The sequence below is a fragment of the Asparagus officinalis genome, chromosome 4 (genome assembly GCF_001876935.1).
Source record: "Asparagus officinalis chromosome 4, Aspof.V1, whole genome shotgun sequence".
Classification (NCBI taxonomy): Eukaryota; Viridiplantae; Streptophyta; class Magnoliopsida; order Asparagales; family Asparagaceae; genus Asparagus; species Asparagus officinalis.
The window spans coordinates 54840100-54858015 of NC_033797.1; the positions used below are offsets into that span (position 1 = coordinate 54840100).

Genomic DNA, 17916 nt, shown 5'->3' on the forward strand with positions numbered 1-17916 from the left:
TAATATACTAACTCCTTTCAAATAACAAATCATAGTTATTACTTTGAAAAAAATCACAGTTATTGCACAAACCATAGATTCTATAGCTCAAACCCGGGAGAAAGAGAGCGGGCGCAGGGGTTTTGGGTTTTGTCCAGTGTCGCACGAAGTAATGAGATGGAAAGTTTGAGATAGAGCGCCAAACTAAACCATGGCATGTTATATTTTTTGTTTTCTGTGAGCCTTGCTATTAAAGACATATTTAATGTTATAAATCATCTTCACTAGATACTTATAAATCATCGTCACTACTCACTAGATACTTTCTCCTCTCTAGGACACATGAGCCCACTTCTAGCTAAATTTTATTGTATCACATTTCATATTGAACATCACTGATAGATTACTCATCGAAGATGTGAACATCCTAGACTGTTTTTTTCCATCTTGTCCATCTAGGGTGAATGATCAATGTAGGGCACCGCGATATCTACTAGTGTACTATAAATAGATAAACTTATGTTGAGGTTTTTTTGTTATATCAATGATCCGAGGATAAAATTATCAAAAATTTCACCAAGGGGTTCTACCTGCTAAAAATTAGACTACTACAGGGATCTAAGTGCAATTAACCAATTATTTAGTTATGATGCCCCAACATTACTCTTACATCAAGTGTTCACAAGAATTAAGTAGGCTTATATGGTAAGTCCTAAGGAGTTAAATGTAACTATTGATTGCACTTGTTACAGTGAAGAAAGTCAAATAATGGGTTGTACGTTTTGGATCCCACAAGTTACATTCCGTCAATGGGCTCACGACAAGGCCTTATCTATATTCTACCCTGCACCCTTGAGAAATTCAATGATGACATTATAAAATCCTTTCTCAAATTTCAATCTACCCCCCCCCCCCCCCCCCCCCCCCACCCACCTAAAAAAAAAATGAAAACCTTACCCCCAATGTTTAAAATTTGCACCCCTTGCTTACATAACCACTAATTAGTAGCACATTGGCACTCAATAGTCTTTAGCCCATATTTATACAATAAATAGTTATATATTTATTTTTACGTAAATAGATATTTATTATCTGCTCTCCTAAGAATTTTTCTGGATTAGCACCTCCCCACTTGCCACAGAGCATAACAAATGATATCAAAGCGGTTGCCTGACCAAAAGTATGAAACTAAGTGTCATGCGAGATTAATAAGTGTCACACCGTGTGAGGACGGTGTAGGCCATCTTTAGAACCTATAGGGACTACCTCTAGAATACACATTGCCTTGTGTTTATATTTTTTACATAAATGTTGTGAATCAACTTATATTTTTAAAATGTGAATACAAGTGCAATACATGTTAAGTTAATACATACATAAATGTAGTACTTGGTGTCTTCATATATATATTTAAAAAATACTAGTAGTATAGTGCACGTGCGTTGCACGTAGATAACTAATACTCATTAGGTAGCACGCGGTGATAAGTAATAATAAAAACTATCAAACTAACAATTTAATAAAACTAATAGAAATAATATTTCTGTTTGAATAAATAATTTACAGTAATAATGTTCATTTATTCAATTAACAGATTATATTTATTAACATTAATTATTATAATTTATTATATTTAATTTAGTAATATTTTACAAATATTAGATTTATATAAAATAATAAACAATAATTTATTAGATAATTAAAATGATAAAATATTTTAATATAGACTAAATTAATATTTATTTAATTTCAATTCTTAAAATTAAAGCATAAATTTTCATGGAAGTATCAAACTATCATAATCATCATTTTTAACAAAAAATCTTTAAAATTCTTGAAAGCTCCTCGATATTAAAAGAAGTAAAAGTGATCAACAAAATTCCTAGTCAAATTAAAAGAATAAAAAAGAAGAAAGCAATAGCTCTCTCACCTAATTGCAAGAACTTCAACTTTAGACCTCCTAGTTTCTATACTTTACCTTTATGTTAAGCGTTTTGGGCGTCGGTGGTCTTATGATGGCTTGTGGTCTTTTAATTAATTTAGGATTTAATGTTAGATGTAAGTAGATATGTAAAGTGTTATAAAAGTAATAGTTTTTCTCATGTACTCCTACTTATTAATTTTCCCATGCAATTGGAACTTAGTATAATTTTTGTATTCATAATTTTTGTGCAAACACACACACACACACACACACACACACACACACACACACACACACACACACACACACACACACACACACTGTTGTATCAAAATCATTTTTTACTTAGCAAATTCACGGACATAAAAAATATGCAAGTCTTTTCTTCTTGAGGCACAATTGTCAAAATTAGATTTATGTCCTCATTGGTGAATACCAAGTCAAGCATGGACAAATTCAGAGTGTTTAGTCCAACCAACCCTTCGTTAAGAGATGGTTATAATATTTATCCAGATCAAGAAGAAGTACAGCATAAAATGGGTATAAAAAAGATCAATGCATGAGACAAACACATGATTACTATGAGTTGCGATACTGCATATAATACTATATATTATCATTGGTGATATTGCAATGGTATAAATTAAGAGCACCTTAATCTTTCTTTCATTTCTGTAATTACGATTCCACAAACATATAGAGATAAAGTAATACTTAAAAATAATAATAAACGAAAAAGATCTTGACAAACTTGGTAAGAGATATAGATCAAAAACCACCAGTTAGTTAGCACATACAATCTGACGCTCTTGGCTTTTGAATACAATAAATCTCCCCCGCCCCTCTCTCATTAGGCTAAATAACTACAGTAAAGTCACTCAGCTTCTGAATCCGACGCTCTAAGCTTTTAGAATTTTCGTTGGAGAAATTTGATAAGACTCTATAGTAATTTATAGTGATTTATGGAAGAGGAATAGTTATAACGTTTGTTATTATTAGTGTGTAATATAAATACTTAGTGGGGAGTGTTATTAGTGGGTGGTTAAATAAAATTTTAATGGTAATAAATAGGGAGGTTATGAAAAATTAAGTATGTATATATCTTAATGTATGCATGTATGGATGTGCTAGAGATGTATGCATGTATGTGGTATGTACAAATGTGTTTGATTTAAAGGATTTAAAGAAGTATGACTTATGTATGCTTGCATGTATTTTGTGTGCGCATGTATGTATGTTGGAGGGCATTTTTGGAAGAAATGTTTTAACATGGCAACACACTTTTATAATAGTATTAGATGGGTATGTTAAGTTAAACACATTTAATACATATAACAGATACAGATTTTTTTGAATTAGAAAAAATATACTGTAAATAGCTTAATTCTCAAGTAAGAATGGGTTTATCATGCTCGTATTCACAGCACAACGTTTTAAAAAAAATCCTATTAGAGTTCACAGCATTTATGTATCATACTCCCTTTAAAATTACGAGTTCGGAAAAATCTTTCTATGGTTAATATTACCCTTAGTTTTTTAAATATTACAATGTTATCCTAATCTATTCTAATTATTATATCTTCTTTGAATTGGTAACTAAATGATTTATTCTATTCATAATGAGACTCAACATGTTATTGGATAAAAGAGATACATTTCATATAATTTAAATCCTTTACTTATTTTAGCTCATAGAGAAATTAAAAAAACATAGGCTAGCCAGCACCTAAAAGTTTTTGGACTTTGTAAAAAATATTCTCTAAGTTTTTAAAATTGTAAAAACACCCCTACCAAATTCAAAATTTTATTAAAACATCTTAAAAATTATAAATTTTTACTTATTTTAATTCAGTGAGAAATCTAAAAAATATATGCTAGCTAGAAGCTAAAAGTTTTTTGACTTTGGAGAAAATATCCTGTAAGTTTTAAAATTGTAAAAACACCCCTAAAAATTTAAAATTTAAAAAAGTAAATACATTAAAAATTTCAAACCTATAAACACACTAAAAACCTATAAATAACACAAACCACCCCCGAAAATTTATGTAATTTGCAATACACACTGTGAATTTTTTATAAATTGTAAAATAAAACATTCAAAATTATAAAATTTACAAAAATCTTGATAATTTTTAACCTAATAGTACATTAAAAATATAGGAATTACAAATATCCCCTATATAATTTATAATTTATAGAAAACACCCTTAAAGTTTCAAACATTATAAACAAACTCTTAAAATTTAAATTTAATAAAACAACTTGAGAATTTCAAACTCATTAGTAAATTGAAAATCATAGGAATTATAAATAGTCTATAAATAATTTATAATCTGTAGAAAAGGCCTATGAGTTTAAAAAAATTACAAAAAGCACTTAAAATTCATAATTTACAAAAAAACATCATGAGAATTTCTAACCTATAGACACTAAAATGAATATGCAAAATTACTAATAACCCCTAGAAAATTATTTTTTTGCAAAAAATATCATACATCTTTTAAAAGTATAGGTTTAGGAAAAACATTTCATGGTCAATATTACATATAACGTTTTTTAAAAAGAACATAACTAATTGAAAATCTATTACATTTAAAATTTACAAAAAAACACCCTTAAAGTTTAGTACATTGTAAATTACCCCTCCAAAGTTTGAAATTTTTTAGTGATTATTTGTAATTCTTTAATTTCAATGTAATATTTAATAGTTTTGTGTATTTGTAAATTATAAAATTTTAGGGTGTTTTTTACAATTTTTAAAACTTTTGAGGATGTTTATTTCATAGTTTTTTAAATTTTTATTGTGTTTTTAGTGTAATGCAGAGATACGTTAATTAATGATGATATTGAAGAGTAAGTCATTCTTAAGATTATTAGACCATAGTTAAGTATGCACATCATTATTCCTGGGCAGAATATTTTATATCTACAAAAAATTTTAGACAATCTATATACTAGTTAAAAAGATTTTGATTTTAATATACTATTTTTTATAAATTATATTTAATGTGATCCCACCATACAATTTTGACTGTGGTAATCATAATTTTAATACGTTTGTTACTTTACTTTCTCACGTGAACTAATATTTGATGCTTAATAATTTAAATTTTTACTTTTAATTTTAATATAAAGAGGAACTCTAATGACATTTATTTATTTATCCACAACATAATACAATCTCAATTCTTATTTTTTGCTTGAGATTTATTCCATAGATACGCGTATCATGTTAGTAACTAAAATAATAATTATTTATGGATGATTGTAGTTAGTCGTTCACTATAGAATTTTTATAAAGATATATATCTTACTTTCTATAGCTATCTGCACTGCCTATGTATATTTTATAAATTAGTTCTTAATTTGACATATTAAATTATTTTTCCATTGTAGAAATTTTTTCTTTGACTTTTGGGCTGTGTAATCACTATAACACCATTCTAGTATAGAAAGGATCTCATTCTAAATGGCTTCAAGCTAATATTTGAGTTGAACTAAAGTATATACTATTACTACTATGTGTATATATTTTTTAAAGAAAATCATGTCAATACTTTTTAAATAGAAGAGAATATTCTAACATTTGTTATTATAAAAACTAAATATAGCCAATTAAGTAATTAGCAAAAGAGAACTTACATCAGAAAAGTATGAATAATTAAAAAAAGAGAAAAGGTAACGTCATTGCCAACAGTACTACAAATAGAAAACTATAATGTAAAATTAACCTATTTTGTGGATCCCAACTACTGGCTATAAGCATCGATGTTTTCATATATACTTTATAATTTATTAAAAATGATCATATAATCTTATATAATAAAATTAATTTAATATTAAATAGTAATATCATTCTAATAATATCGTTATTAGGAAAAAAATTTAATGAACCAATATGTTCTTTACGATATATAAGCTATGCACTCTAATTTCTTGTGTCTTTTATATAGCAAAAAAGTTAGAATACGAGCCACTAACATGTTGCTCTCACAACAGCAAAACCCACTTAGTAGATATGGATATTTCAAATGAGTTATGTGTCCTATATACTGTGAACGCGGAAGGAACGTGGGGGGGACCCGACCATGTGACGCTTTTCCGCGTGAAGAGAAGCAAGGCCCACGAACCCGATTATTTTGCAGCCTATAAATAGCACTTTATTTTTTCTTAGGTTTTTGAGCAAGTGTGAAAGCAGGAGATTTTTTTTTCTTTTGCGGCTGCGGCAGAGAAGCTGTGCAGGAGATTGTTTTGTGGCTGCGGATAATTTTTCGGCAGAAAATCGCAACTGGAGAAAGAGAAGAAAAGCAGAGGCCTGTTTTTGGGTTTTGTGCATCATTTTGAGAGAGTTTTGTATGAGGGATTTGAGAGTTTGTTTGAGGGTTTAGATTGAATAATTATAAACCCTAGTTGTATTCTCTCCCTCTATTAGTAGATCTCCCCCCCTCCTTGCCCCGTGGACATAGGCAATTTGCCGAACCACGTAAAAATTGGTTGTATCGCTTTTGTGTGATTTGTAATAGCTTTTTAGGATCCCTCGACAGGTCAGTCCTAGAACTGATGAGAGGAAGCGCCGATATCTCACTTTGTTGAGATATTCGCTTCAGATTCTTGTTTCCTTGGTGAGACGGGAATTCTTATTGCGACCTGACTCTCTTGTTGTGCTGCCAAACTGCTGCCGAAATTTCCGCTGCGCGCAACAAGTGGTATCAGAGCCCAGATTTTAAATCTAGGGTTTTGGAGTTTGGTTGAGAAAGATTCTTGTGTGAAACTTGGTTCTTGGAGTTCTAGGCTTCGGTGGAGATAGCATTAGGAGTTACCGTTGGAGATTTCGCTTTCCTCGTGTGGATAGGAGATCTATTTGGAATCCGATCTAGGGTTCAGTTGGGTGGTTCCTAATTTCTATCAAATTTGTTCTTTCTCTACAATTTAGAGTTAGTTACAATGGGAGAACAAGGTGAAAGGAGCAAGTCGATGGCGAGTACAATACAAGTTGGTTTTCAGAACACTAAGATTAGTGTGGTGAAGTATGACGGCAAAATCAACTTTGGTTTATGGATGAGCGACGTACAGGATGCGCTCAATGCTCAGAATTTGGTATGACGGCAAAATCAACTTTGGTTTATGGATGAGCGACGTACAGGATGCGCTCAATGCTCAGAATTTGAAAGAGACCATCATGGTCCATGAAAGGCCACCTAAATATGAAGAGGCGGTATGGGAGAAGATGAATATGAACACTTGTGGGGTGATCAGGTCCTGTTTGGAACAGGAGCTAAAATATGATGTGATTGGGGTGACGTCTGCAATGAAGATGTGGGAAATTCTCAACAACAAGTATCTCACGAAGAGTGTTGAGAACAGGTTGTACTTGCTGCGAAGACTATTCAGATTTCAGATGTCCAGAGGCACCTCGCTAGCGGCTCATGTGAACAACTACACTAAGTTGTTGTCGGACTTGGCGAATGTTGATGAGAAGATATCGGATGAGTACAATACGATTATTTTGTTGGGCTCCTTACCGGATGAGGAGTATGATACCTTCGTGCTCACTTTGTTGAACGGGAGATCTTCTATCAGCTATAGTGAAGTGACTAACGCTTTGACGAACTACGATTTGAGGAGGAAGGACAAGGAGACTTCCCGTGCTAGCACTTCAGGCGAGGCCTTGTCGACGAGAGATAGAAGCCCATATCCGAAAGGTGGTAATAGAGGGAGGTCAAAGTCAAGAAGCCGTTACCAATTAGCAAAGAACCAATGTGCATTCTGCAAGGAGCGGGGACATTGGAAAAGAGACTGTCCGAAGCTCAAGGAGAAAAAGAATGGCAAGAAAAAGGGCCTGAAGGTCAATGAGGTGAATATTACGAAAGGCGATGATTTCGATGATTCGTGCTTTTCTCTACTGATTACTCCGGAGGTGAACCATGTGGATGCATCAGATTGGATGCTTGATTCCGGCGCTACTTATCATGTGACCCCTAGGCGAGACTGGTTTGCATATTTTGAGAAAGTCGACGGGGGTGTTGTTGTCATGGGAAATGATCAATCCTGTGACGTTTGTGGGATAGGTATCATGCTGATTAGGATGCACGATGGAGTAGTCTGTGAGTTGAAGGAGGTGAGATTTGTTTCTCAACTGAAGAAAAATCTTATCTCAGTTGGAGCTTTGGAGGCGAAGGGATTCAATGTGACTTTCAAAAACGCTGTAGCGAAGGTTACTAAGGGATCATTGGTGGTGATGAAGGGAGTCCGTAATCGGAATTTATATTATCTGAAGGGAAGCATCGAGATTGGTCAGGTTGCTTCGGCTATTTCAGAAGCGGACATGAGCAGACTTTGGTACTATAGGTTAGGGCACACAGGTGAAAAGTCACTGTAGGCATTATGCAAGCAGGGGCTATTGAAGGGAGCCAAGAGTGGGAAGATTGAGTTCTGTGAGCACTGTATTCTTGGCAAAAAAAAGGTATAGTTCGGGACTGCCATTCATTAAATGAGGGGCATCCTGGACTACGTGCACACAGACGTTTGGGGTCCCACCAAGACTGCATCACTTGGTGGTAGACATTGATTCGTCACTTTTATAGATGACTATTCTGGGTGTTGTTGGGTGTACACTATGATGAAGAAGAGTGAAGTCCTAGATTTGTTTGTGGAGTGAAAGAAGAGATTGGAACTGCAGACTGGGAGAAAGATCAAGACGTTGCGATCCGACAACGGTGGTGAGTATACTTCTGACCCCTTTCAGCAGCTATGTCGAGACGAGGGCATAGAGAGACACTTCACAGTTAGTCATACACCATAGCAAAATGGGGTGGCAGAGAGGTTGAATCGGTCTTTACTGGAGAAGATCCGATGCTTATTGTCACAGAGTGGTTTGGAGAAGATCTTTTAGGCTGAGGCACTCACATATGCGAGCCACCTCATTAATAGGCTGCCTTCATCTGCGATTGAGGGGAAGACCCCAATGGATAAATGGTCGGGAGAGCCAGCACACGACTATGACCAACTCAAGGTATTCGGGTGCCCTGCATTTTATCATGTAAGAACTGATAAGTTAGAACCTCGAGCTAGGAAGGCCATATTTGTAGGATTCAAGCGTGGTGTCAAGGGATACAAGCTTTGGGATCCAGCTGATAAGAAGATTGTGCTGAGTAGGGATGTCATGTTTGATGAGGCTTCTATCTTGAAGCTTCCTAGCTCTCATCAGGTGGAGAGCGACCCGACGGAGGATATATCGCAGGTGGTAGAGATCAATACAGCTCCACAGTGTTCAGATGGTGCAATATCCATTAGAGTGCCGACTGAGGTGACGTTAGACAAGCACAACGGTGATACAGAGGATACGGGTACTAATATGCAGGATCAGGGACCGACGGCTCAGGTTCAGGATTCGATTGCGGTTTGGAGACAGAGGAGAAACATGCAGATGCCAGCACGGTATGCCGACACTGTTTGCGTCAAAAGTTAACTTTGTCGTGGAATTCATTATATCTTCGGTCGATTACAATAAATTCAAAAGAGACAGCCTTTTTATAAGACTTCTTTTTACACAACAAAATGAAAATTATAACTTTTTAGAAACAAACGCATGATCGTTGTTTGGATCACTGCTTGCGTGGGATCTTTACCTGTGCCGGGAGCGCTTTGACTCGTGGACCACCAAATCACAGATTCTGATTGAATCGTGAGGGGTTTAATGATTCTTCCTTCGTTTATCGAAGTGAGAATTTAAAACGATATCTTATCAAAGTAAGATAGTCGTTCTTCTTAAGATCAAGTCAAAGCTCGAATCTCAAGGGATTGCCGGAAGCTCAAGAACTCTGCTCTGTCTGCTCTGAAGTGCTCAAAATGATCAGCCCCTCTCAAAAATGGCCTTCGGGGGGTATTTATAACCTCTAGGAACAGTTGGCGGAAAACAAGCTCGTGAGACAGCATTTGCTGTCTCGGCTGCCGAGACAGTGTTTGCTGTCTCGGCGGCCGAGGAGACAGTGTTTGCTGTCTCGGCCCGCGAGACAGTAAACACTGTCTCGGAAAAGGAATATTCCTAGCAGTTTTCGTTGTAACTGCCTTCCCACATTTCAAACTCCGTTATTTTAGCAGTTATCAACGTGATTTTCGCCCACAACGTTTCCCATGTTCTTGAACAATTAGTGGCCACGTGTTGGCGGTTATGCAAAGTAGTTTTGACCCTCTGAGAGCTGTCTCACGTGCGAGATAGTAAATTCTATCTCGCACGGCGAGACAGTAAAAACTGTCTCGCACGGACGAGACAGGTGAAGTAAAAGTCTGGTCTCGCCCGCAGAGACAGTGTAAAGACTGTCTCGCACGGGCGAGACAGTAAAAGTCTGTCTCACCGCGAGACAGTAAAGATGTTCTCGCATGGCGAGACATTCAAGTCTATCTCGCGTGCAGGACAGTAAAGACTGTCTCGCGTGCGAGACAGTCTATACTTGTGTTCTTTTTGACATTTTGGATGACTTCCTTTTGAGCTGCGCTTGGATATCTTTCAGCATTTTTTGACGCCTACAGACACAGTTGTGTATGCACTTCTGGTGGAGAGTATCGATGAGTTGGTACCTACTACATTCAGAGAGGTCGAGCAGAGTTCGGAGGCTGATTCGTGGCAGGTGGCTATGCAGGAAAAGATGGAATCTCTTCATAAGAACGATACATGGGAGCTTGTTGAGCTTCCAAAGGGGGCGGAAGGCAATTGGTTGCAAGTGGGTATACACGAAGAAGGAGGGCATTGAGGGCACTCCATTAAGGTTCAAAGCTAGGTTGGTTGCGAAGGGCTATGCACAGGAGGAAGGTCTTGACTATAATGAGGTTTTCTCTCCGGTGGTGAAGCACTCTTCGATTCGGATTTTGCTAGCTTTGGTGGCACAATATGGTTTGGAGTTAGATCAGTTGGATGTAAAGACAACATTTTTTCATGGTGATCTTGATGAAGAAATATATATGACTCAGTCATTGGGATTCCGAACTGCAGGGAAGGAAAAATTAGTTTACAGATTGAAGAAATCGCTATATGGTTTGAAACAGTCTCCTCGACAGTGGTATAAGCAATTCGATGGTTTTATGATTGGTCATTCGTACACTCGGAGCCAGTTTGATCCTTGCGTATATTTTCACAAGTTGAAAGAAGGTGCGTACATCTATTTGTTGCTCTATGTCGATGACATGTTGGTTACCTCTATTTCCAGGTCGGCTATAGATGAGTTGAAAGTTCAGCTTTCAAATGAGTTTGAGATGAAGGACTTGGGCGAGGCGAAGCGCATTCTAGGGATGGAGATCGGCAGAGATAAGAAGAAGGGCAGAATTTGTTTGACACAGGTGGCTTATTTGAAGAAGGTTCTACAGCGATTCCATATTAGCATGGATACGAAGCCAGTTGGTGTACCTTTGGGAACCCATTTGAAGCTTTCAGCTGGTCTTTTACCAAAGTCAGTTGAAGATCGAGAGTTGATATCGAAGACTCCATATGCGAGCGCGGTTGGGAGCTTGATGTACGCAATTGTATGTATGAGGCCGGATTTGTCACAGGCGGTGAGCATGGTTTCGAGATATATGCACGATCCAGGAGTAGGTCATTGGGATGCCATGAGATGGATTTTGAGGTACATTCGAGGTACGCTCAATGTTGGTTTAGTTTATGAGCGGGACACTACAGGTGGGCAGCTATGCATTGGTTATGTTGATTCAGATTATGCCAGAGATTTGGATAAGCGTCAGTCCACGATGGGGTATGTGTTTACTTTGACCCGTGCGCCGGTGTGTTGGAGATGCACCTTACAATCGACGGTGGCTTTGTCTATGACGGAGGCAGAGTATATGGCAGTTATAGAGGCTGTGAATGAGGCTATTTGGCTTCGAGGACTTTTGGAGAAACTTGGTATATCGCAGAGGTTCGTCACTATTTATTGTGATAGTATGAGTGCTATCTATTTGGAGAAGAATCAGGTTTTTCATGCACGGATGAAGCACATTGATGTTCGTTATCACTTCGTTCGGGATGTTCTTGAAGATGGCGATGTGGAAATTGTGAAGGTCCACACGAAGGATAATCTGGCAGATATGCTCACTAAGATGGTTCCGAGCAACAAGTTTGAACATTGTCGAAACTTATTGCACATTCGTGATTGTTGAGGCCGTTGGCGGCCATTTGGGTGAATTACGTTCGGCTTGATTCCTTGGGTAAGAGGATATGTAGGTAGTCTTTCAGATGCAGTCGGTTTGGATTAGTTGATGGGGTGAGATTGTTTAGACTCTCGTTCGGGTTCCCGACTTGTTGTGGATTGGATGATTTGTCCTATATACTGTGAACGCGGAAGGAACGTGGGGGGGACCCGACCATGTGACGCTTTTCCGCGTGAAGAGAAGCAAGGCCCACGCGAACCCGATTTTTGCAGCCTATAAATAGCACTTTATTTTTTTCTTAGGTTTTTGAGCAAGTGCGAAAGCAGGAGATTTGTTTTTTTTTCTCTTTTACGGCTGCGGCAGAGAAGCTGTGCAGGAGATTGTTTTGTGACTGTGGATAATTTTTCAGCAGAAAATCACAGCTGGAGAAAGAGAAGAAAAGCAGAGGCCTATTTTTGGGTTTTGTGCATCCTTTTGAGAGAGTTTTGTATGAGGGATTTGAGAGTTTGATTGAGGGTTTAGATTGAGTGATTGTAAACCCTAGTTGTATTCTCTCCCTCTATTAGTAGATCTCCCCCCTCCTTGTCCCGTGGACGTAGGCAATTTGCCGAACCATGTAAAAATTAGTTGTATCGCTTTTGTGTGATTTGTAATAGCTTTTTAGGATCCCTCGACAGGTCAGTCCTAGAACTGATGAGAGGAAGAGCCGATATCTCACTTTGTTGAGATATTCGCTTCAGATTCTTATTTCCTTGGTGAGACGGGAATTCTTATTGCGACCTGACTCTCTTGTTGTGCTGCCGAAGTGCTGCCGAAATTTCCGCTGTGCGCAACATATACAATACAATTGTCCTAAGCAAGTGAGTTATAATAACATTTTACATCCACATCGTTTGGGGTAATATTTGATAGGGACCTTGCATCAAAAAGAATATTTAGAGCACATGGTGAAATATATCATAATCTTCCTGCTCTAATTTCGTAGAAAATAAATTTTTATACTTTTAGTTTTATTTCTATCATACAGAGAATGAGCTATAAAATTAAATATTAGATAATATAAATATGAGCAAAACTACAATTAAAAGTTAACGTGAATATGAGTCAAACCATAACTAAAAATGTAATGGACATATTGTAAGTAAAATTCATATGCAAAATTCTTTTGCGAATTGAATGATCACCAATCTTTTAAAAACTTCAAGATATTAATAAATGGAGATGTTGTACTAGATTAATGTGTTTATAACTCACAAATAGTAGATCACATGGCCACAGTCTATGTTGAAGGAAACAATGACAATATTTTATTTGTGAGAGAAATTATTGAGTTGATGATCAATCCCATTAAAAAGTTTATTTTTTTATTTTAATTCTATTTTTATCAATTTAAATAATCATGATATTTAACCACGTGCATCACACGTGCATCACACGTGCATCACATGTGCATCTCAACTAGTGCATTAAAAAAAGCTAGTAGAAAAAAATAAGGGAAAAATGTGTCCAGACCCCAAAAGTGGGAACTTCGTGTGACTAGCCCCCTTGTACTTTGCCCCATGTGGAATAGCCCCAAAAAATAAGCTTTAATGTTTTAAGCCCCCTCCACGTCAGCTTTATACTAAAAGCAGATCGTATTTTGCAAATGTTTTAAGCCCCCTCCACGTCAGCTTTATACTAAAAGCAGATCGTATTTTGCAAAAAAACCGAAACTACCCTTCTCTTTCTTCCCCAAACGAGTCCTGGTCCGAACAACAGAAGTCATTTCTCATTAATGCGATATGATGGGGAAAATGGAGGGAAATTTCCCCCTTTTTTTACTCCATCTCATGAGCAATAACTAGTTAGTTCTCCATTACTCCTCCTCCTCAGACCAAAATTCTCTCCATAACTCTCTCCATCATGAGCAATAACTAGTTAGTTCTCCATTACTCCTCCTCCTCAGATCAAAATGGCTGAAAAGGATATCATCTGCATTGTCTCTTCGTAGTATAAAGCGGTATTCTTAAAGATTAATTCTTCAACCACCATCTTGGATCTCAAGTTTGATGCGGCAGAGATGTTAGATCTTCCATATGAGTCATTAATTTTGGCATACGAAGATCAAACAGTTGGAAGCTTAAAATTTCTCATTGAGAACGATGGTGATCTGACGTCTATGGTGGAGCATTGCCACAATCTTGGACTGAAAGAGGTTCACGTGCAAGCCTTTAAAGAAGGAGACGATTCTTCGAATAAACAGGAAAACGAGCAAGTCCGACAAGACAAGTAGGTTAACTGTAAAATCAATTAACTCGAATAAACAGGAAAACGAGCAAGTCCGACAAGACAAGTAGGTTAACTGTAAAATCAATTAACTTAAGTTCTAATCGTCTTCTTGTTAGTTCTATACTAGGTTTAACTGGACTTCAGTTCTAATGTTTTATTTGTCATTAAGCAGTTCTTTGTTATGCTCCATACTAGAGTTCTAATGTTTTATTTGTCAGTTCTAATCGCTATTTTGTTAGTTCTACTAGAGGAGTTCTAATGTTTTATTTGTCAGTTCTAATCGCTATTTTGTTAGTTCTACTAGAGTTATTGCTGGTTCTACTATAGTTCCTATATTGTTAGTCCTAATTGTTATAAAATAGATATAACGTGGTATAAATTAGACAATGTAGGTATAAAATAGAACTAACAAGCCATCAGTTAGAACTGACACTAACACACTACAGATTAGAACTAACACTGTGCATATTATTAGAACTAACACGCTACCGAATAGAACTAACACTGTAGGGGATTAGAACTAACACTCTACAGAATAGAACTAACACTGTGCAGATTAGAACTAACACTCTACAGAATAGAACTAACACTGTGCAGATTAGAACTAACACTGTGCAGATTAGAACTAACACTCTACAGAATAGAACTAACACTGTGCAGATTAGAACTAACACTCTACAGAATAGAACTGACATGTTATAATTTAGAACTAACACTCTACAGAATAGAACTAACACTGTGCAGATTAGAACTAACACTCTACAGAATAGAACTAACACTGTGCAGATTAGAACTAACACTCTACAGAATAGAACTAACACTGTGCAGATTAGAACTAACACTCTACAGAATAGAACTAACACTGTGCAGATTAGAACTAACACTCTACAGAATAGAACTAACATGTTATAATTTTGAAATAGCTTGTTATAAAATAGAAATAACTTCGTTAAATTAGAACTAACCTTTAATGGCTATATTGTTTGTTCTAATAGCTATTATGTCAGTTCTAATCAATGCACTGTTAGCTCTAATGGTTATATTGTTAGTTCTTTTAGTTCTAATTGATTCTAACAGCAAGCAATTGTCGTTTTTGCTTTTTATCTTTTTCTATTATCTGTTGATACTTCTACTATTTGTGCAGTTTGAACTCAAAAAGTGTAGACTGTGGCCCGTCGGCGTTGTGGACCACAAGTGTTCCAGATAAGAATCCCAATGACAATCCTTCCGGAGATGATGTCATGACGATTGATGACATGATTAGCAGATCAGAGAGGATTCCTGCTTGGTGGCACACAGCTTTAACCGGTGAGGGACAACGATTTGAAAGTGCGAAGGAGTTAAGATTGGCCTTGCTATACTACTCCATGGCAAAAAAATTCGAATACGAGTTTGGGAAGAATGAACCGAAGCGTATTCGAGTGTTTTGTCGGTTTAAGGCAGCAAAAAATTGTCCGTGGATGTTATTTGCCTCTCCACCGAAAAATGATAATAGACTTGAAATCAAAAGGTTTGTGGACAATCACAGTTGTGGGCAGCATGGCAATAATGCTGGTCAATCTAGAGCCTCAAGGCGATTCATTGCTACCCAATTACAACCCACGTTAAAGGTTCGACCGGATATACGGCCTATTGACGTTCAAAAGGAGTTTCTAAGCTCGTATGGGATTAGGGTCGATTATAGTAAGATTTGGTGGGGTAAAGAAAGAGCACAAGAGAAATTATATGGTGATGCCCATGAGTCCTACGATCAATTACGATGGTAAATAGAAGATGATATATAACAAAAGACAAACTAATTTCCTTTATGTGACGTTGATTATACTAATTTTTCAATGTTGGTACTAACGCTTAATCTTCAATTTTCTAGGTATGTAGAAGAGGTCAAGAAGACAAACCCAGGTAGCTATATTCATGTTGAACAAAATGAGGGGAGGTTTACAAGGTTATTCATATGCTACGCCGCCTGCATAAATGGTTTTTTATACGGCTGTAGACCACTCTTATTTTTGGATGGTACCTTTCTTAAAGATCGATTCAAAGGCATACTCCTAAGCGCCGTAGCATATGATGGAAATCAGGGGATATTTCCATTGGCGTATTGTATATGCGATCAGGAAAATAATGTTAACTGGAAGTGGTTCTTACAAGGTTAGTTCTATCCCTAGCCATGTTAGTTCTGTTGCAGGTTATGATAATTCTAGCTCATTCATTGCTAACTCTAATTCGTGTATGGTAACCACAACTCTTTGTAGGTTTGTGGTCTATTCTCTATGAAAGGCCAGATCCATACAACCCTCCACACAAGCTAGTGATAATTTCAGATGCGGATAAGGGGATCAGAGAAGCAGTTAGAGAATTTTTTCCAGATTCTATACACTCTCGATGTGTGTTGCATCTAGTTGAGAACTTCAGGACAAAGTTGAAGGATTTGGGATTCAAATCAAAAGATACTCAGATCTTGGGTAATCTATTGCAATCTGCCTGTTACAAATATACTAGAGCAGAATGGAACGATTACATGGACGACATTAGACTGGTTGACGAAAGAGCTTACAATATTGTGATGAACTACGCTCCAGAAAACTGGGCCAATGCGTTTTTTCCTGGAGTTAGGTAAGTTATAAGCTATTTCATTACATGACTATTATAAGCCGCTTGACGAATTCCCTATTATGTTTCAGATATGGTCACGTTACATCAAATGTTGCAGAGTCATTCAACAAATGGATACATGAGGCTAGGCTACTACGGATACTTCAACTGGTAGAGCACATACGTAAACAGATTATGGTTCGTATGAATGAGCGACGAACCATGGCTGAAAGCTGGAATCAATTTCTTTGCCCCAAAGCTGAACTTGCTCTCAAAGAGAACATGGAAAATGGCCGTCCATTGGAGGTTCGTCAGTCCCACACAGGATTATTTGAGGTACAATCCCATAGATCTTGTCAAGTGGATCTAGACAATAAAACATGCACTTGCCGTGGGTGGGATGTAACCCGTGTCCCTTGCAAACATGCATGCGCATCCATTATGTTCATGAAAAGGGATGTCTACCAGTTCTGTGACTGGTTTATGACGGTTGAAGCCTTTAAAAAAAGCTACGAGCCAATCTCTACCCTATCCCTGACTTTGAGAAGCGCATCGTACCAAGGGATGAGATACAGATCCTACCTCCACTTACAACAAAAAGGAAAGGGAGAAATAAAGCCAGGCGTATCAACAACAGAACTGTTTACACGTGGCCAGTAAAATGTTCTCGATGTCATATGGAAGGTCATAACCGTAAAACATGTAATGAATCTATAGTTGACTAAGTGTTTGATATGTTGAAGTGGTTTCGTCCCAGTATGCAACAAATATTTTTTTTTCCCGATTGAATGTTTATTCTTGTTAATCGGGAACTAACATCATCAGCTTCCACTAGATAAAACGTTGTAAGTAACAAAACAACTATCATATTAGACCTAACGTGCACAAAGAATAGAACTAACATCTTAGTTATTCAATGCACTCGAATAACTAGGAGTAACAAGCCAAAGAATAGAACTAACTTGGTATCAGATAGTACTAACATGTAATAAAGCAGAACTGACTTGGATCGG

General features: G+C 36.7%; 1 protein-coding gene across 1 annotated transcript; it reads left to right on the forward strand.

Annotated features, from left to right (window-relative positions):
• Positions 15279–17563, forward strand: LOC109838739. The gene is made up of 5 exons (XM_020407162.1): positions 15279–15352; positions 15453–16070; positions 16179–16459; positions 16564–16924; positions 16993–17563. The coding sequence occupies exons 1-5, from the start codon at positions 15279–15281 to the stop codon at positions 17561–17563; spliced, it is 1905 nt and encodes a 634-aa protein (XP_020262751.1).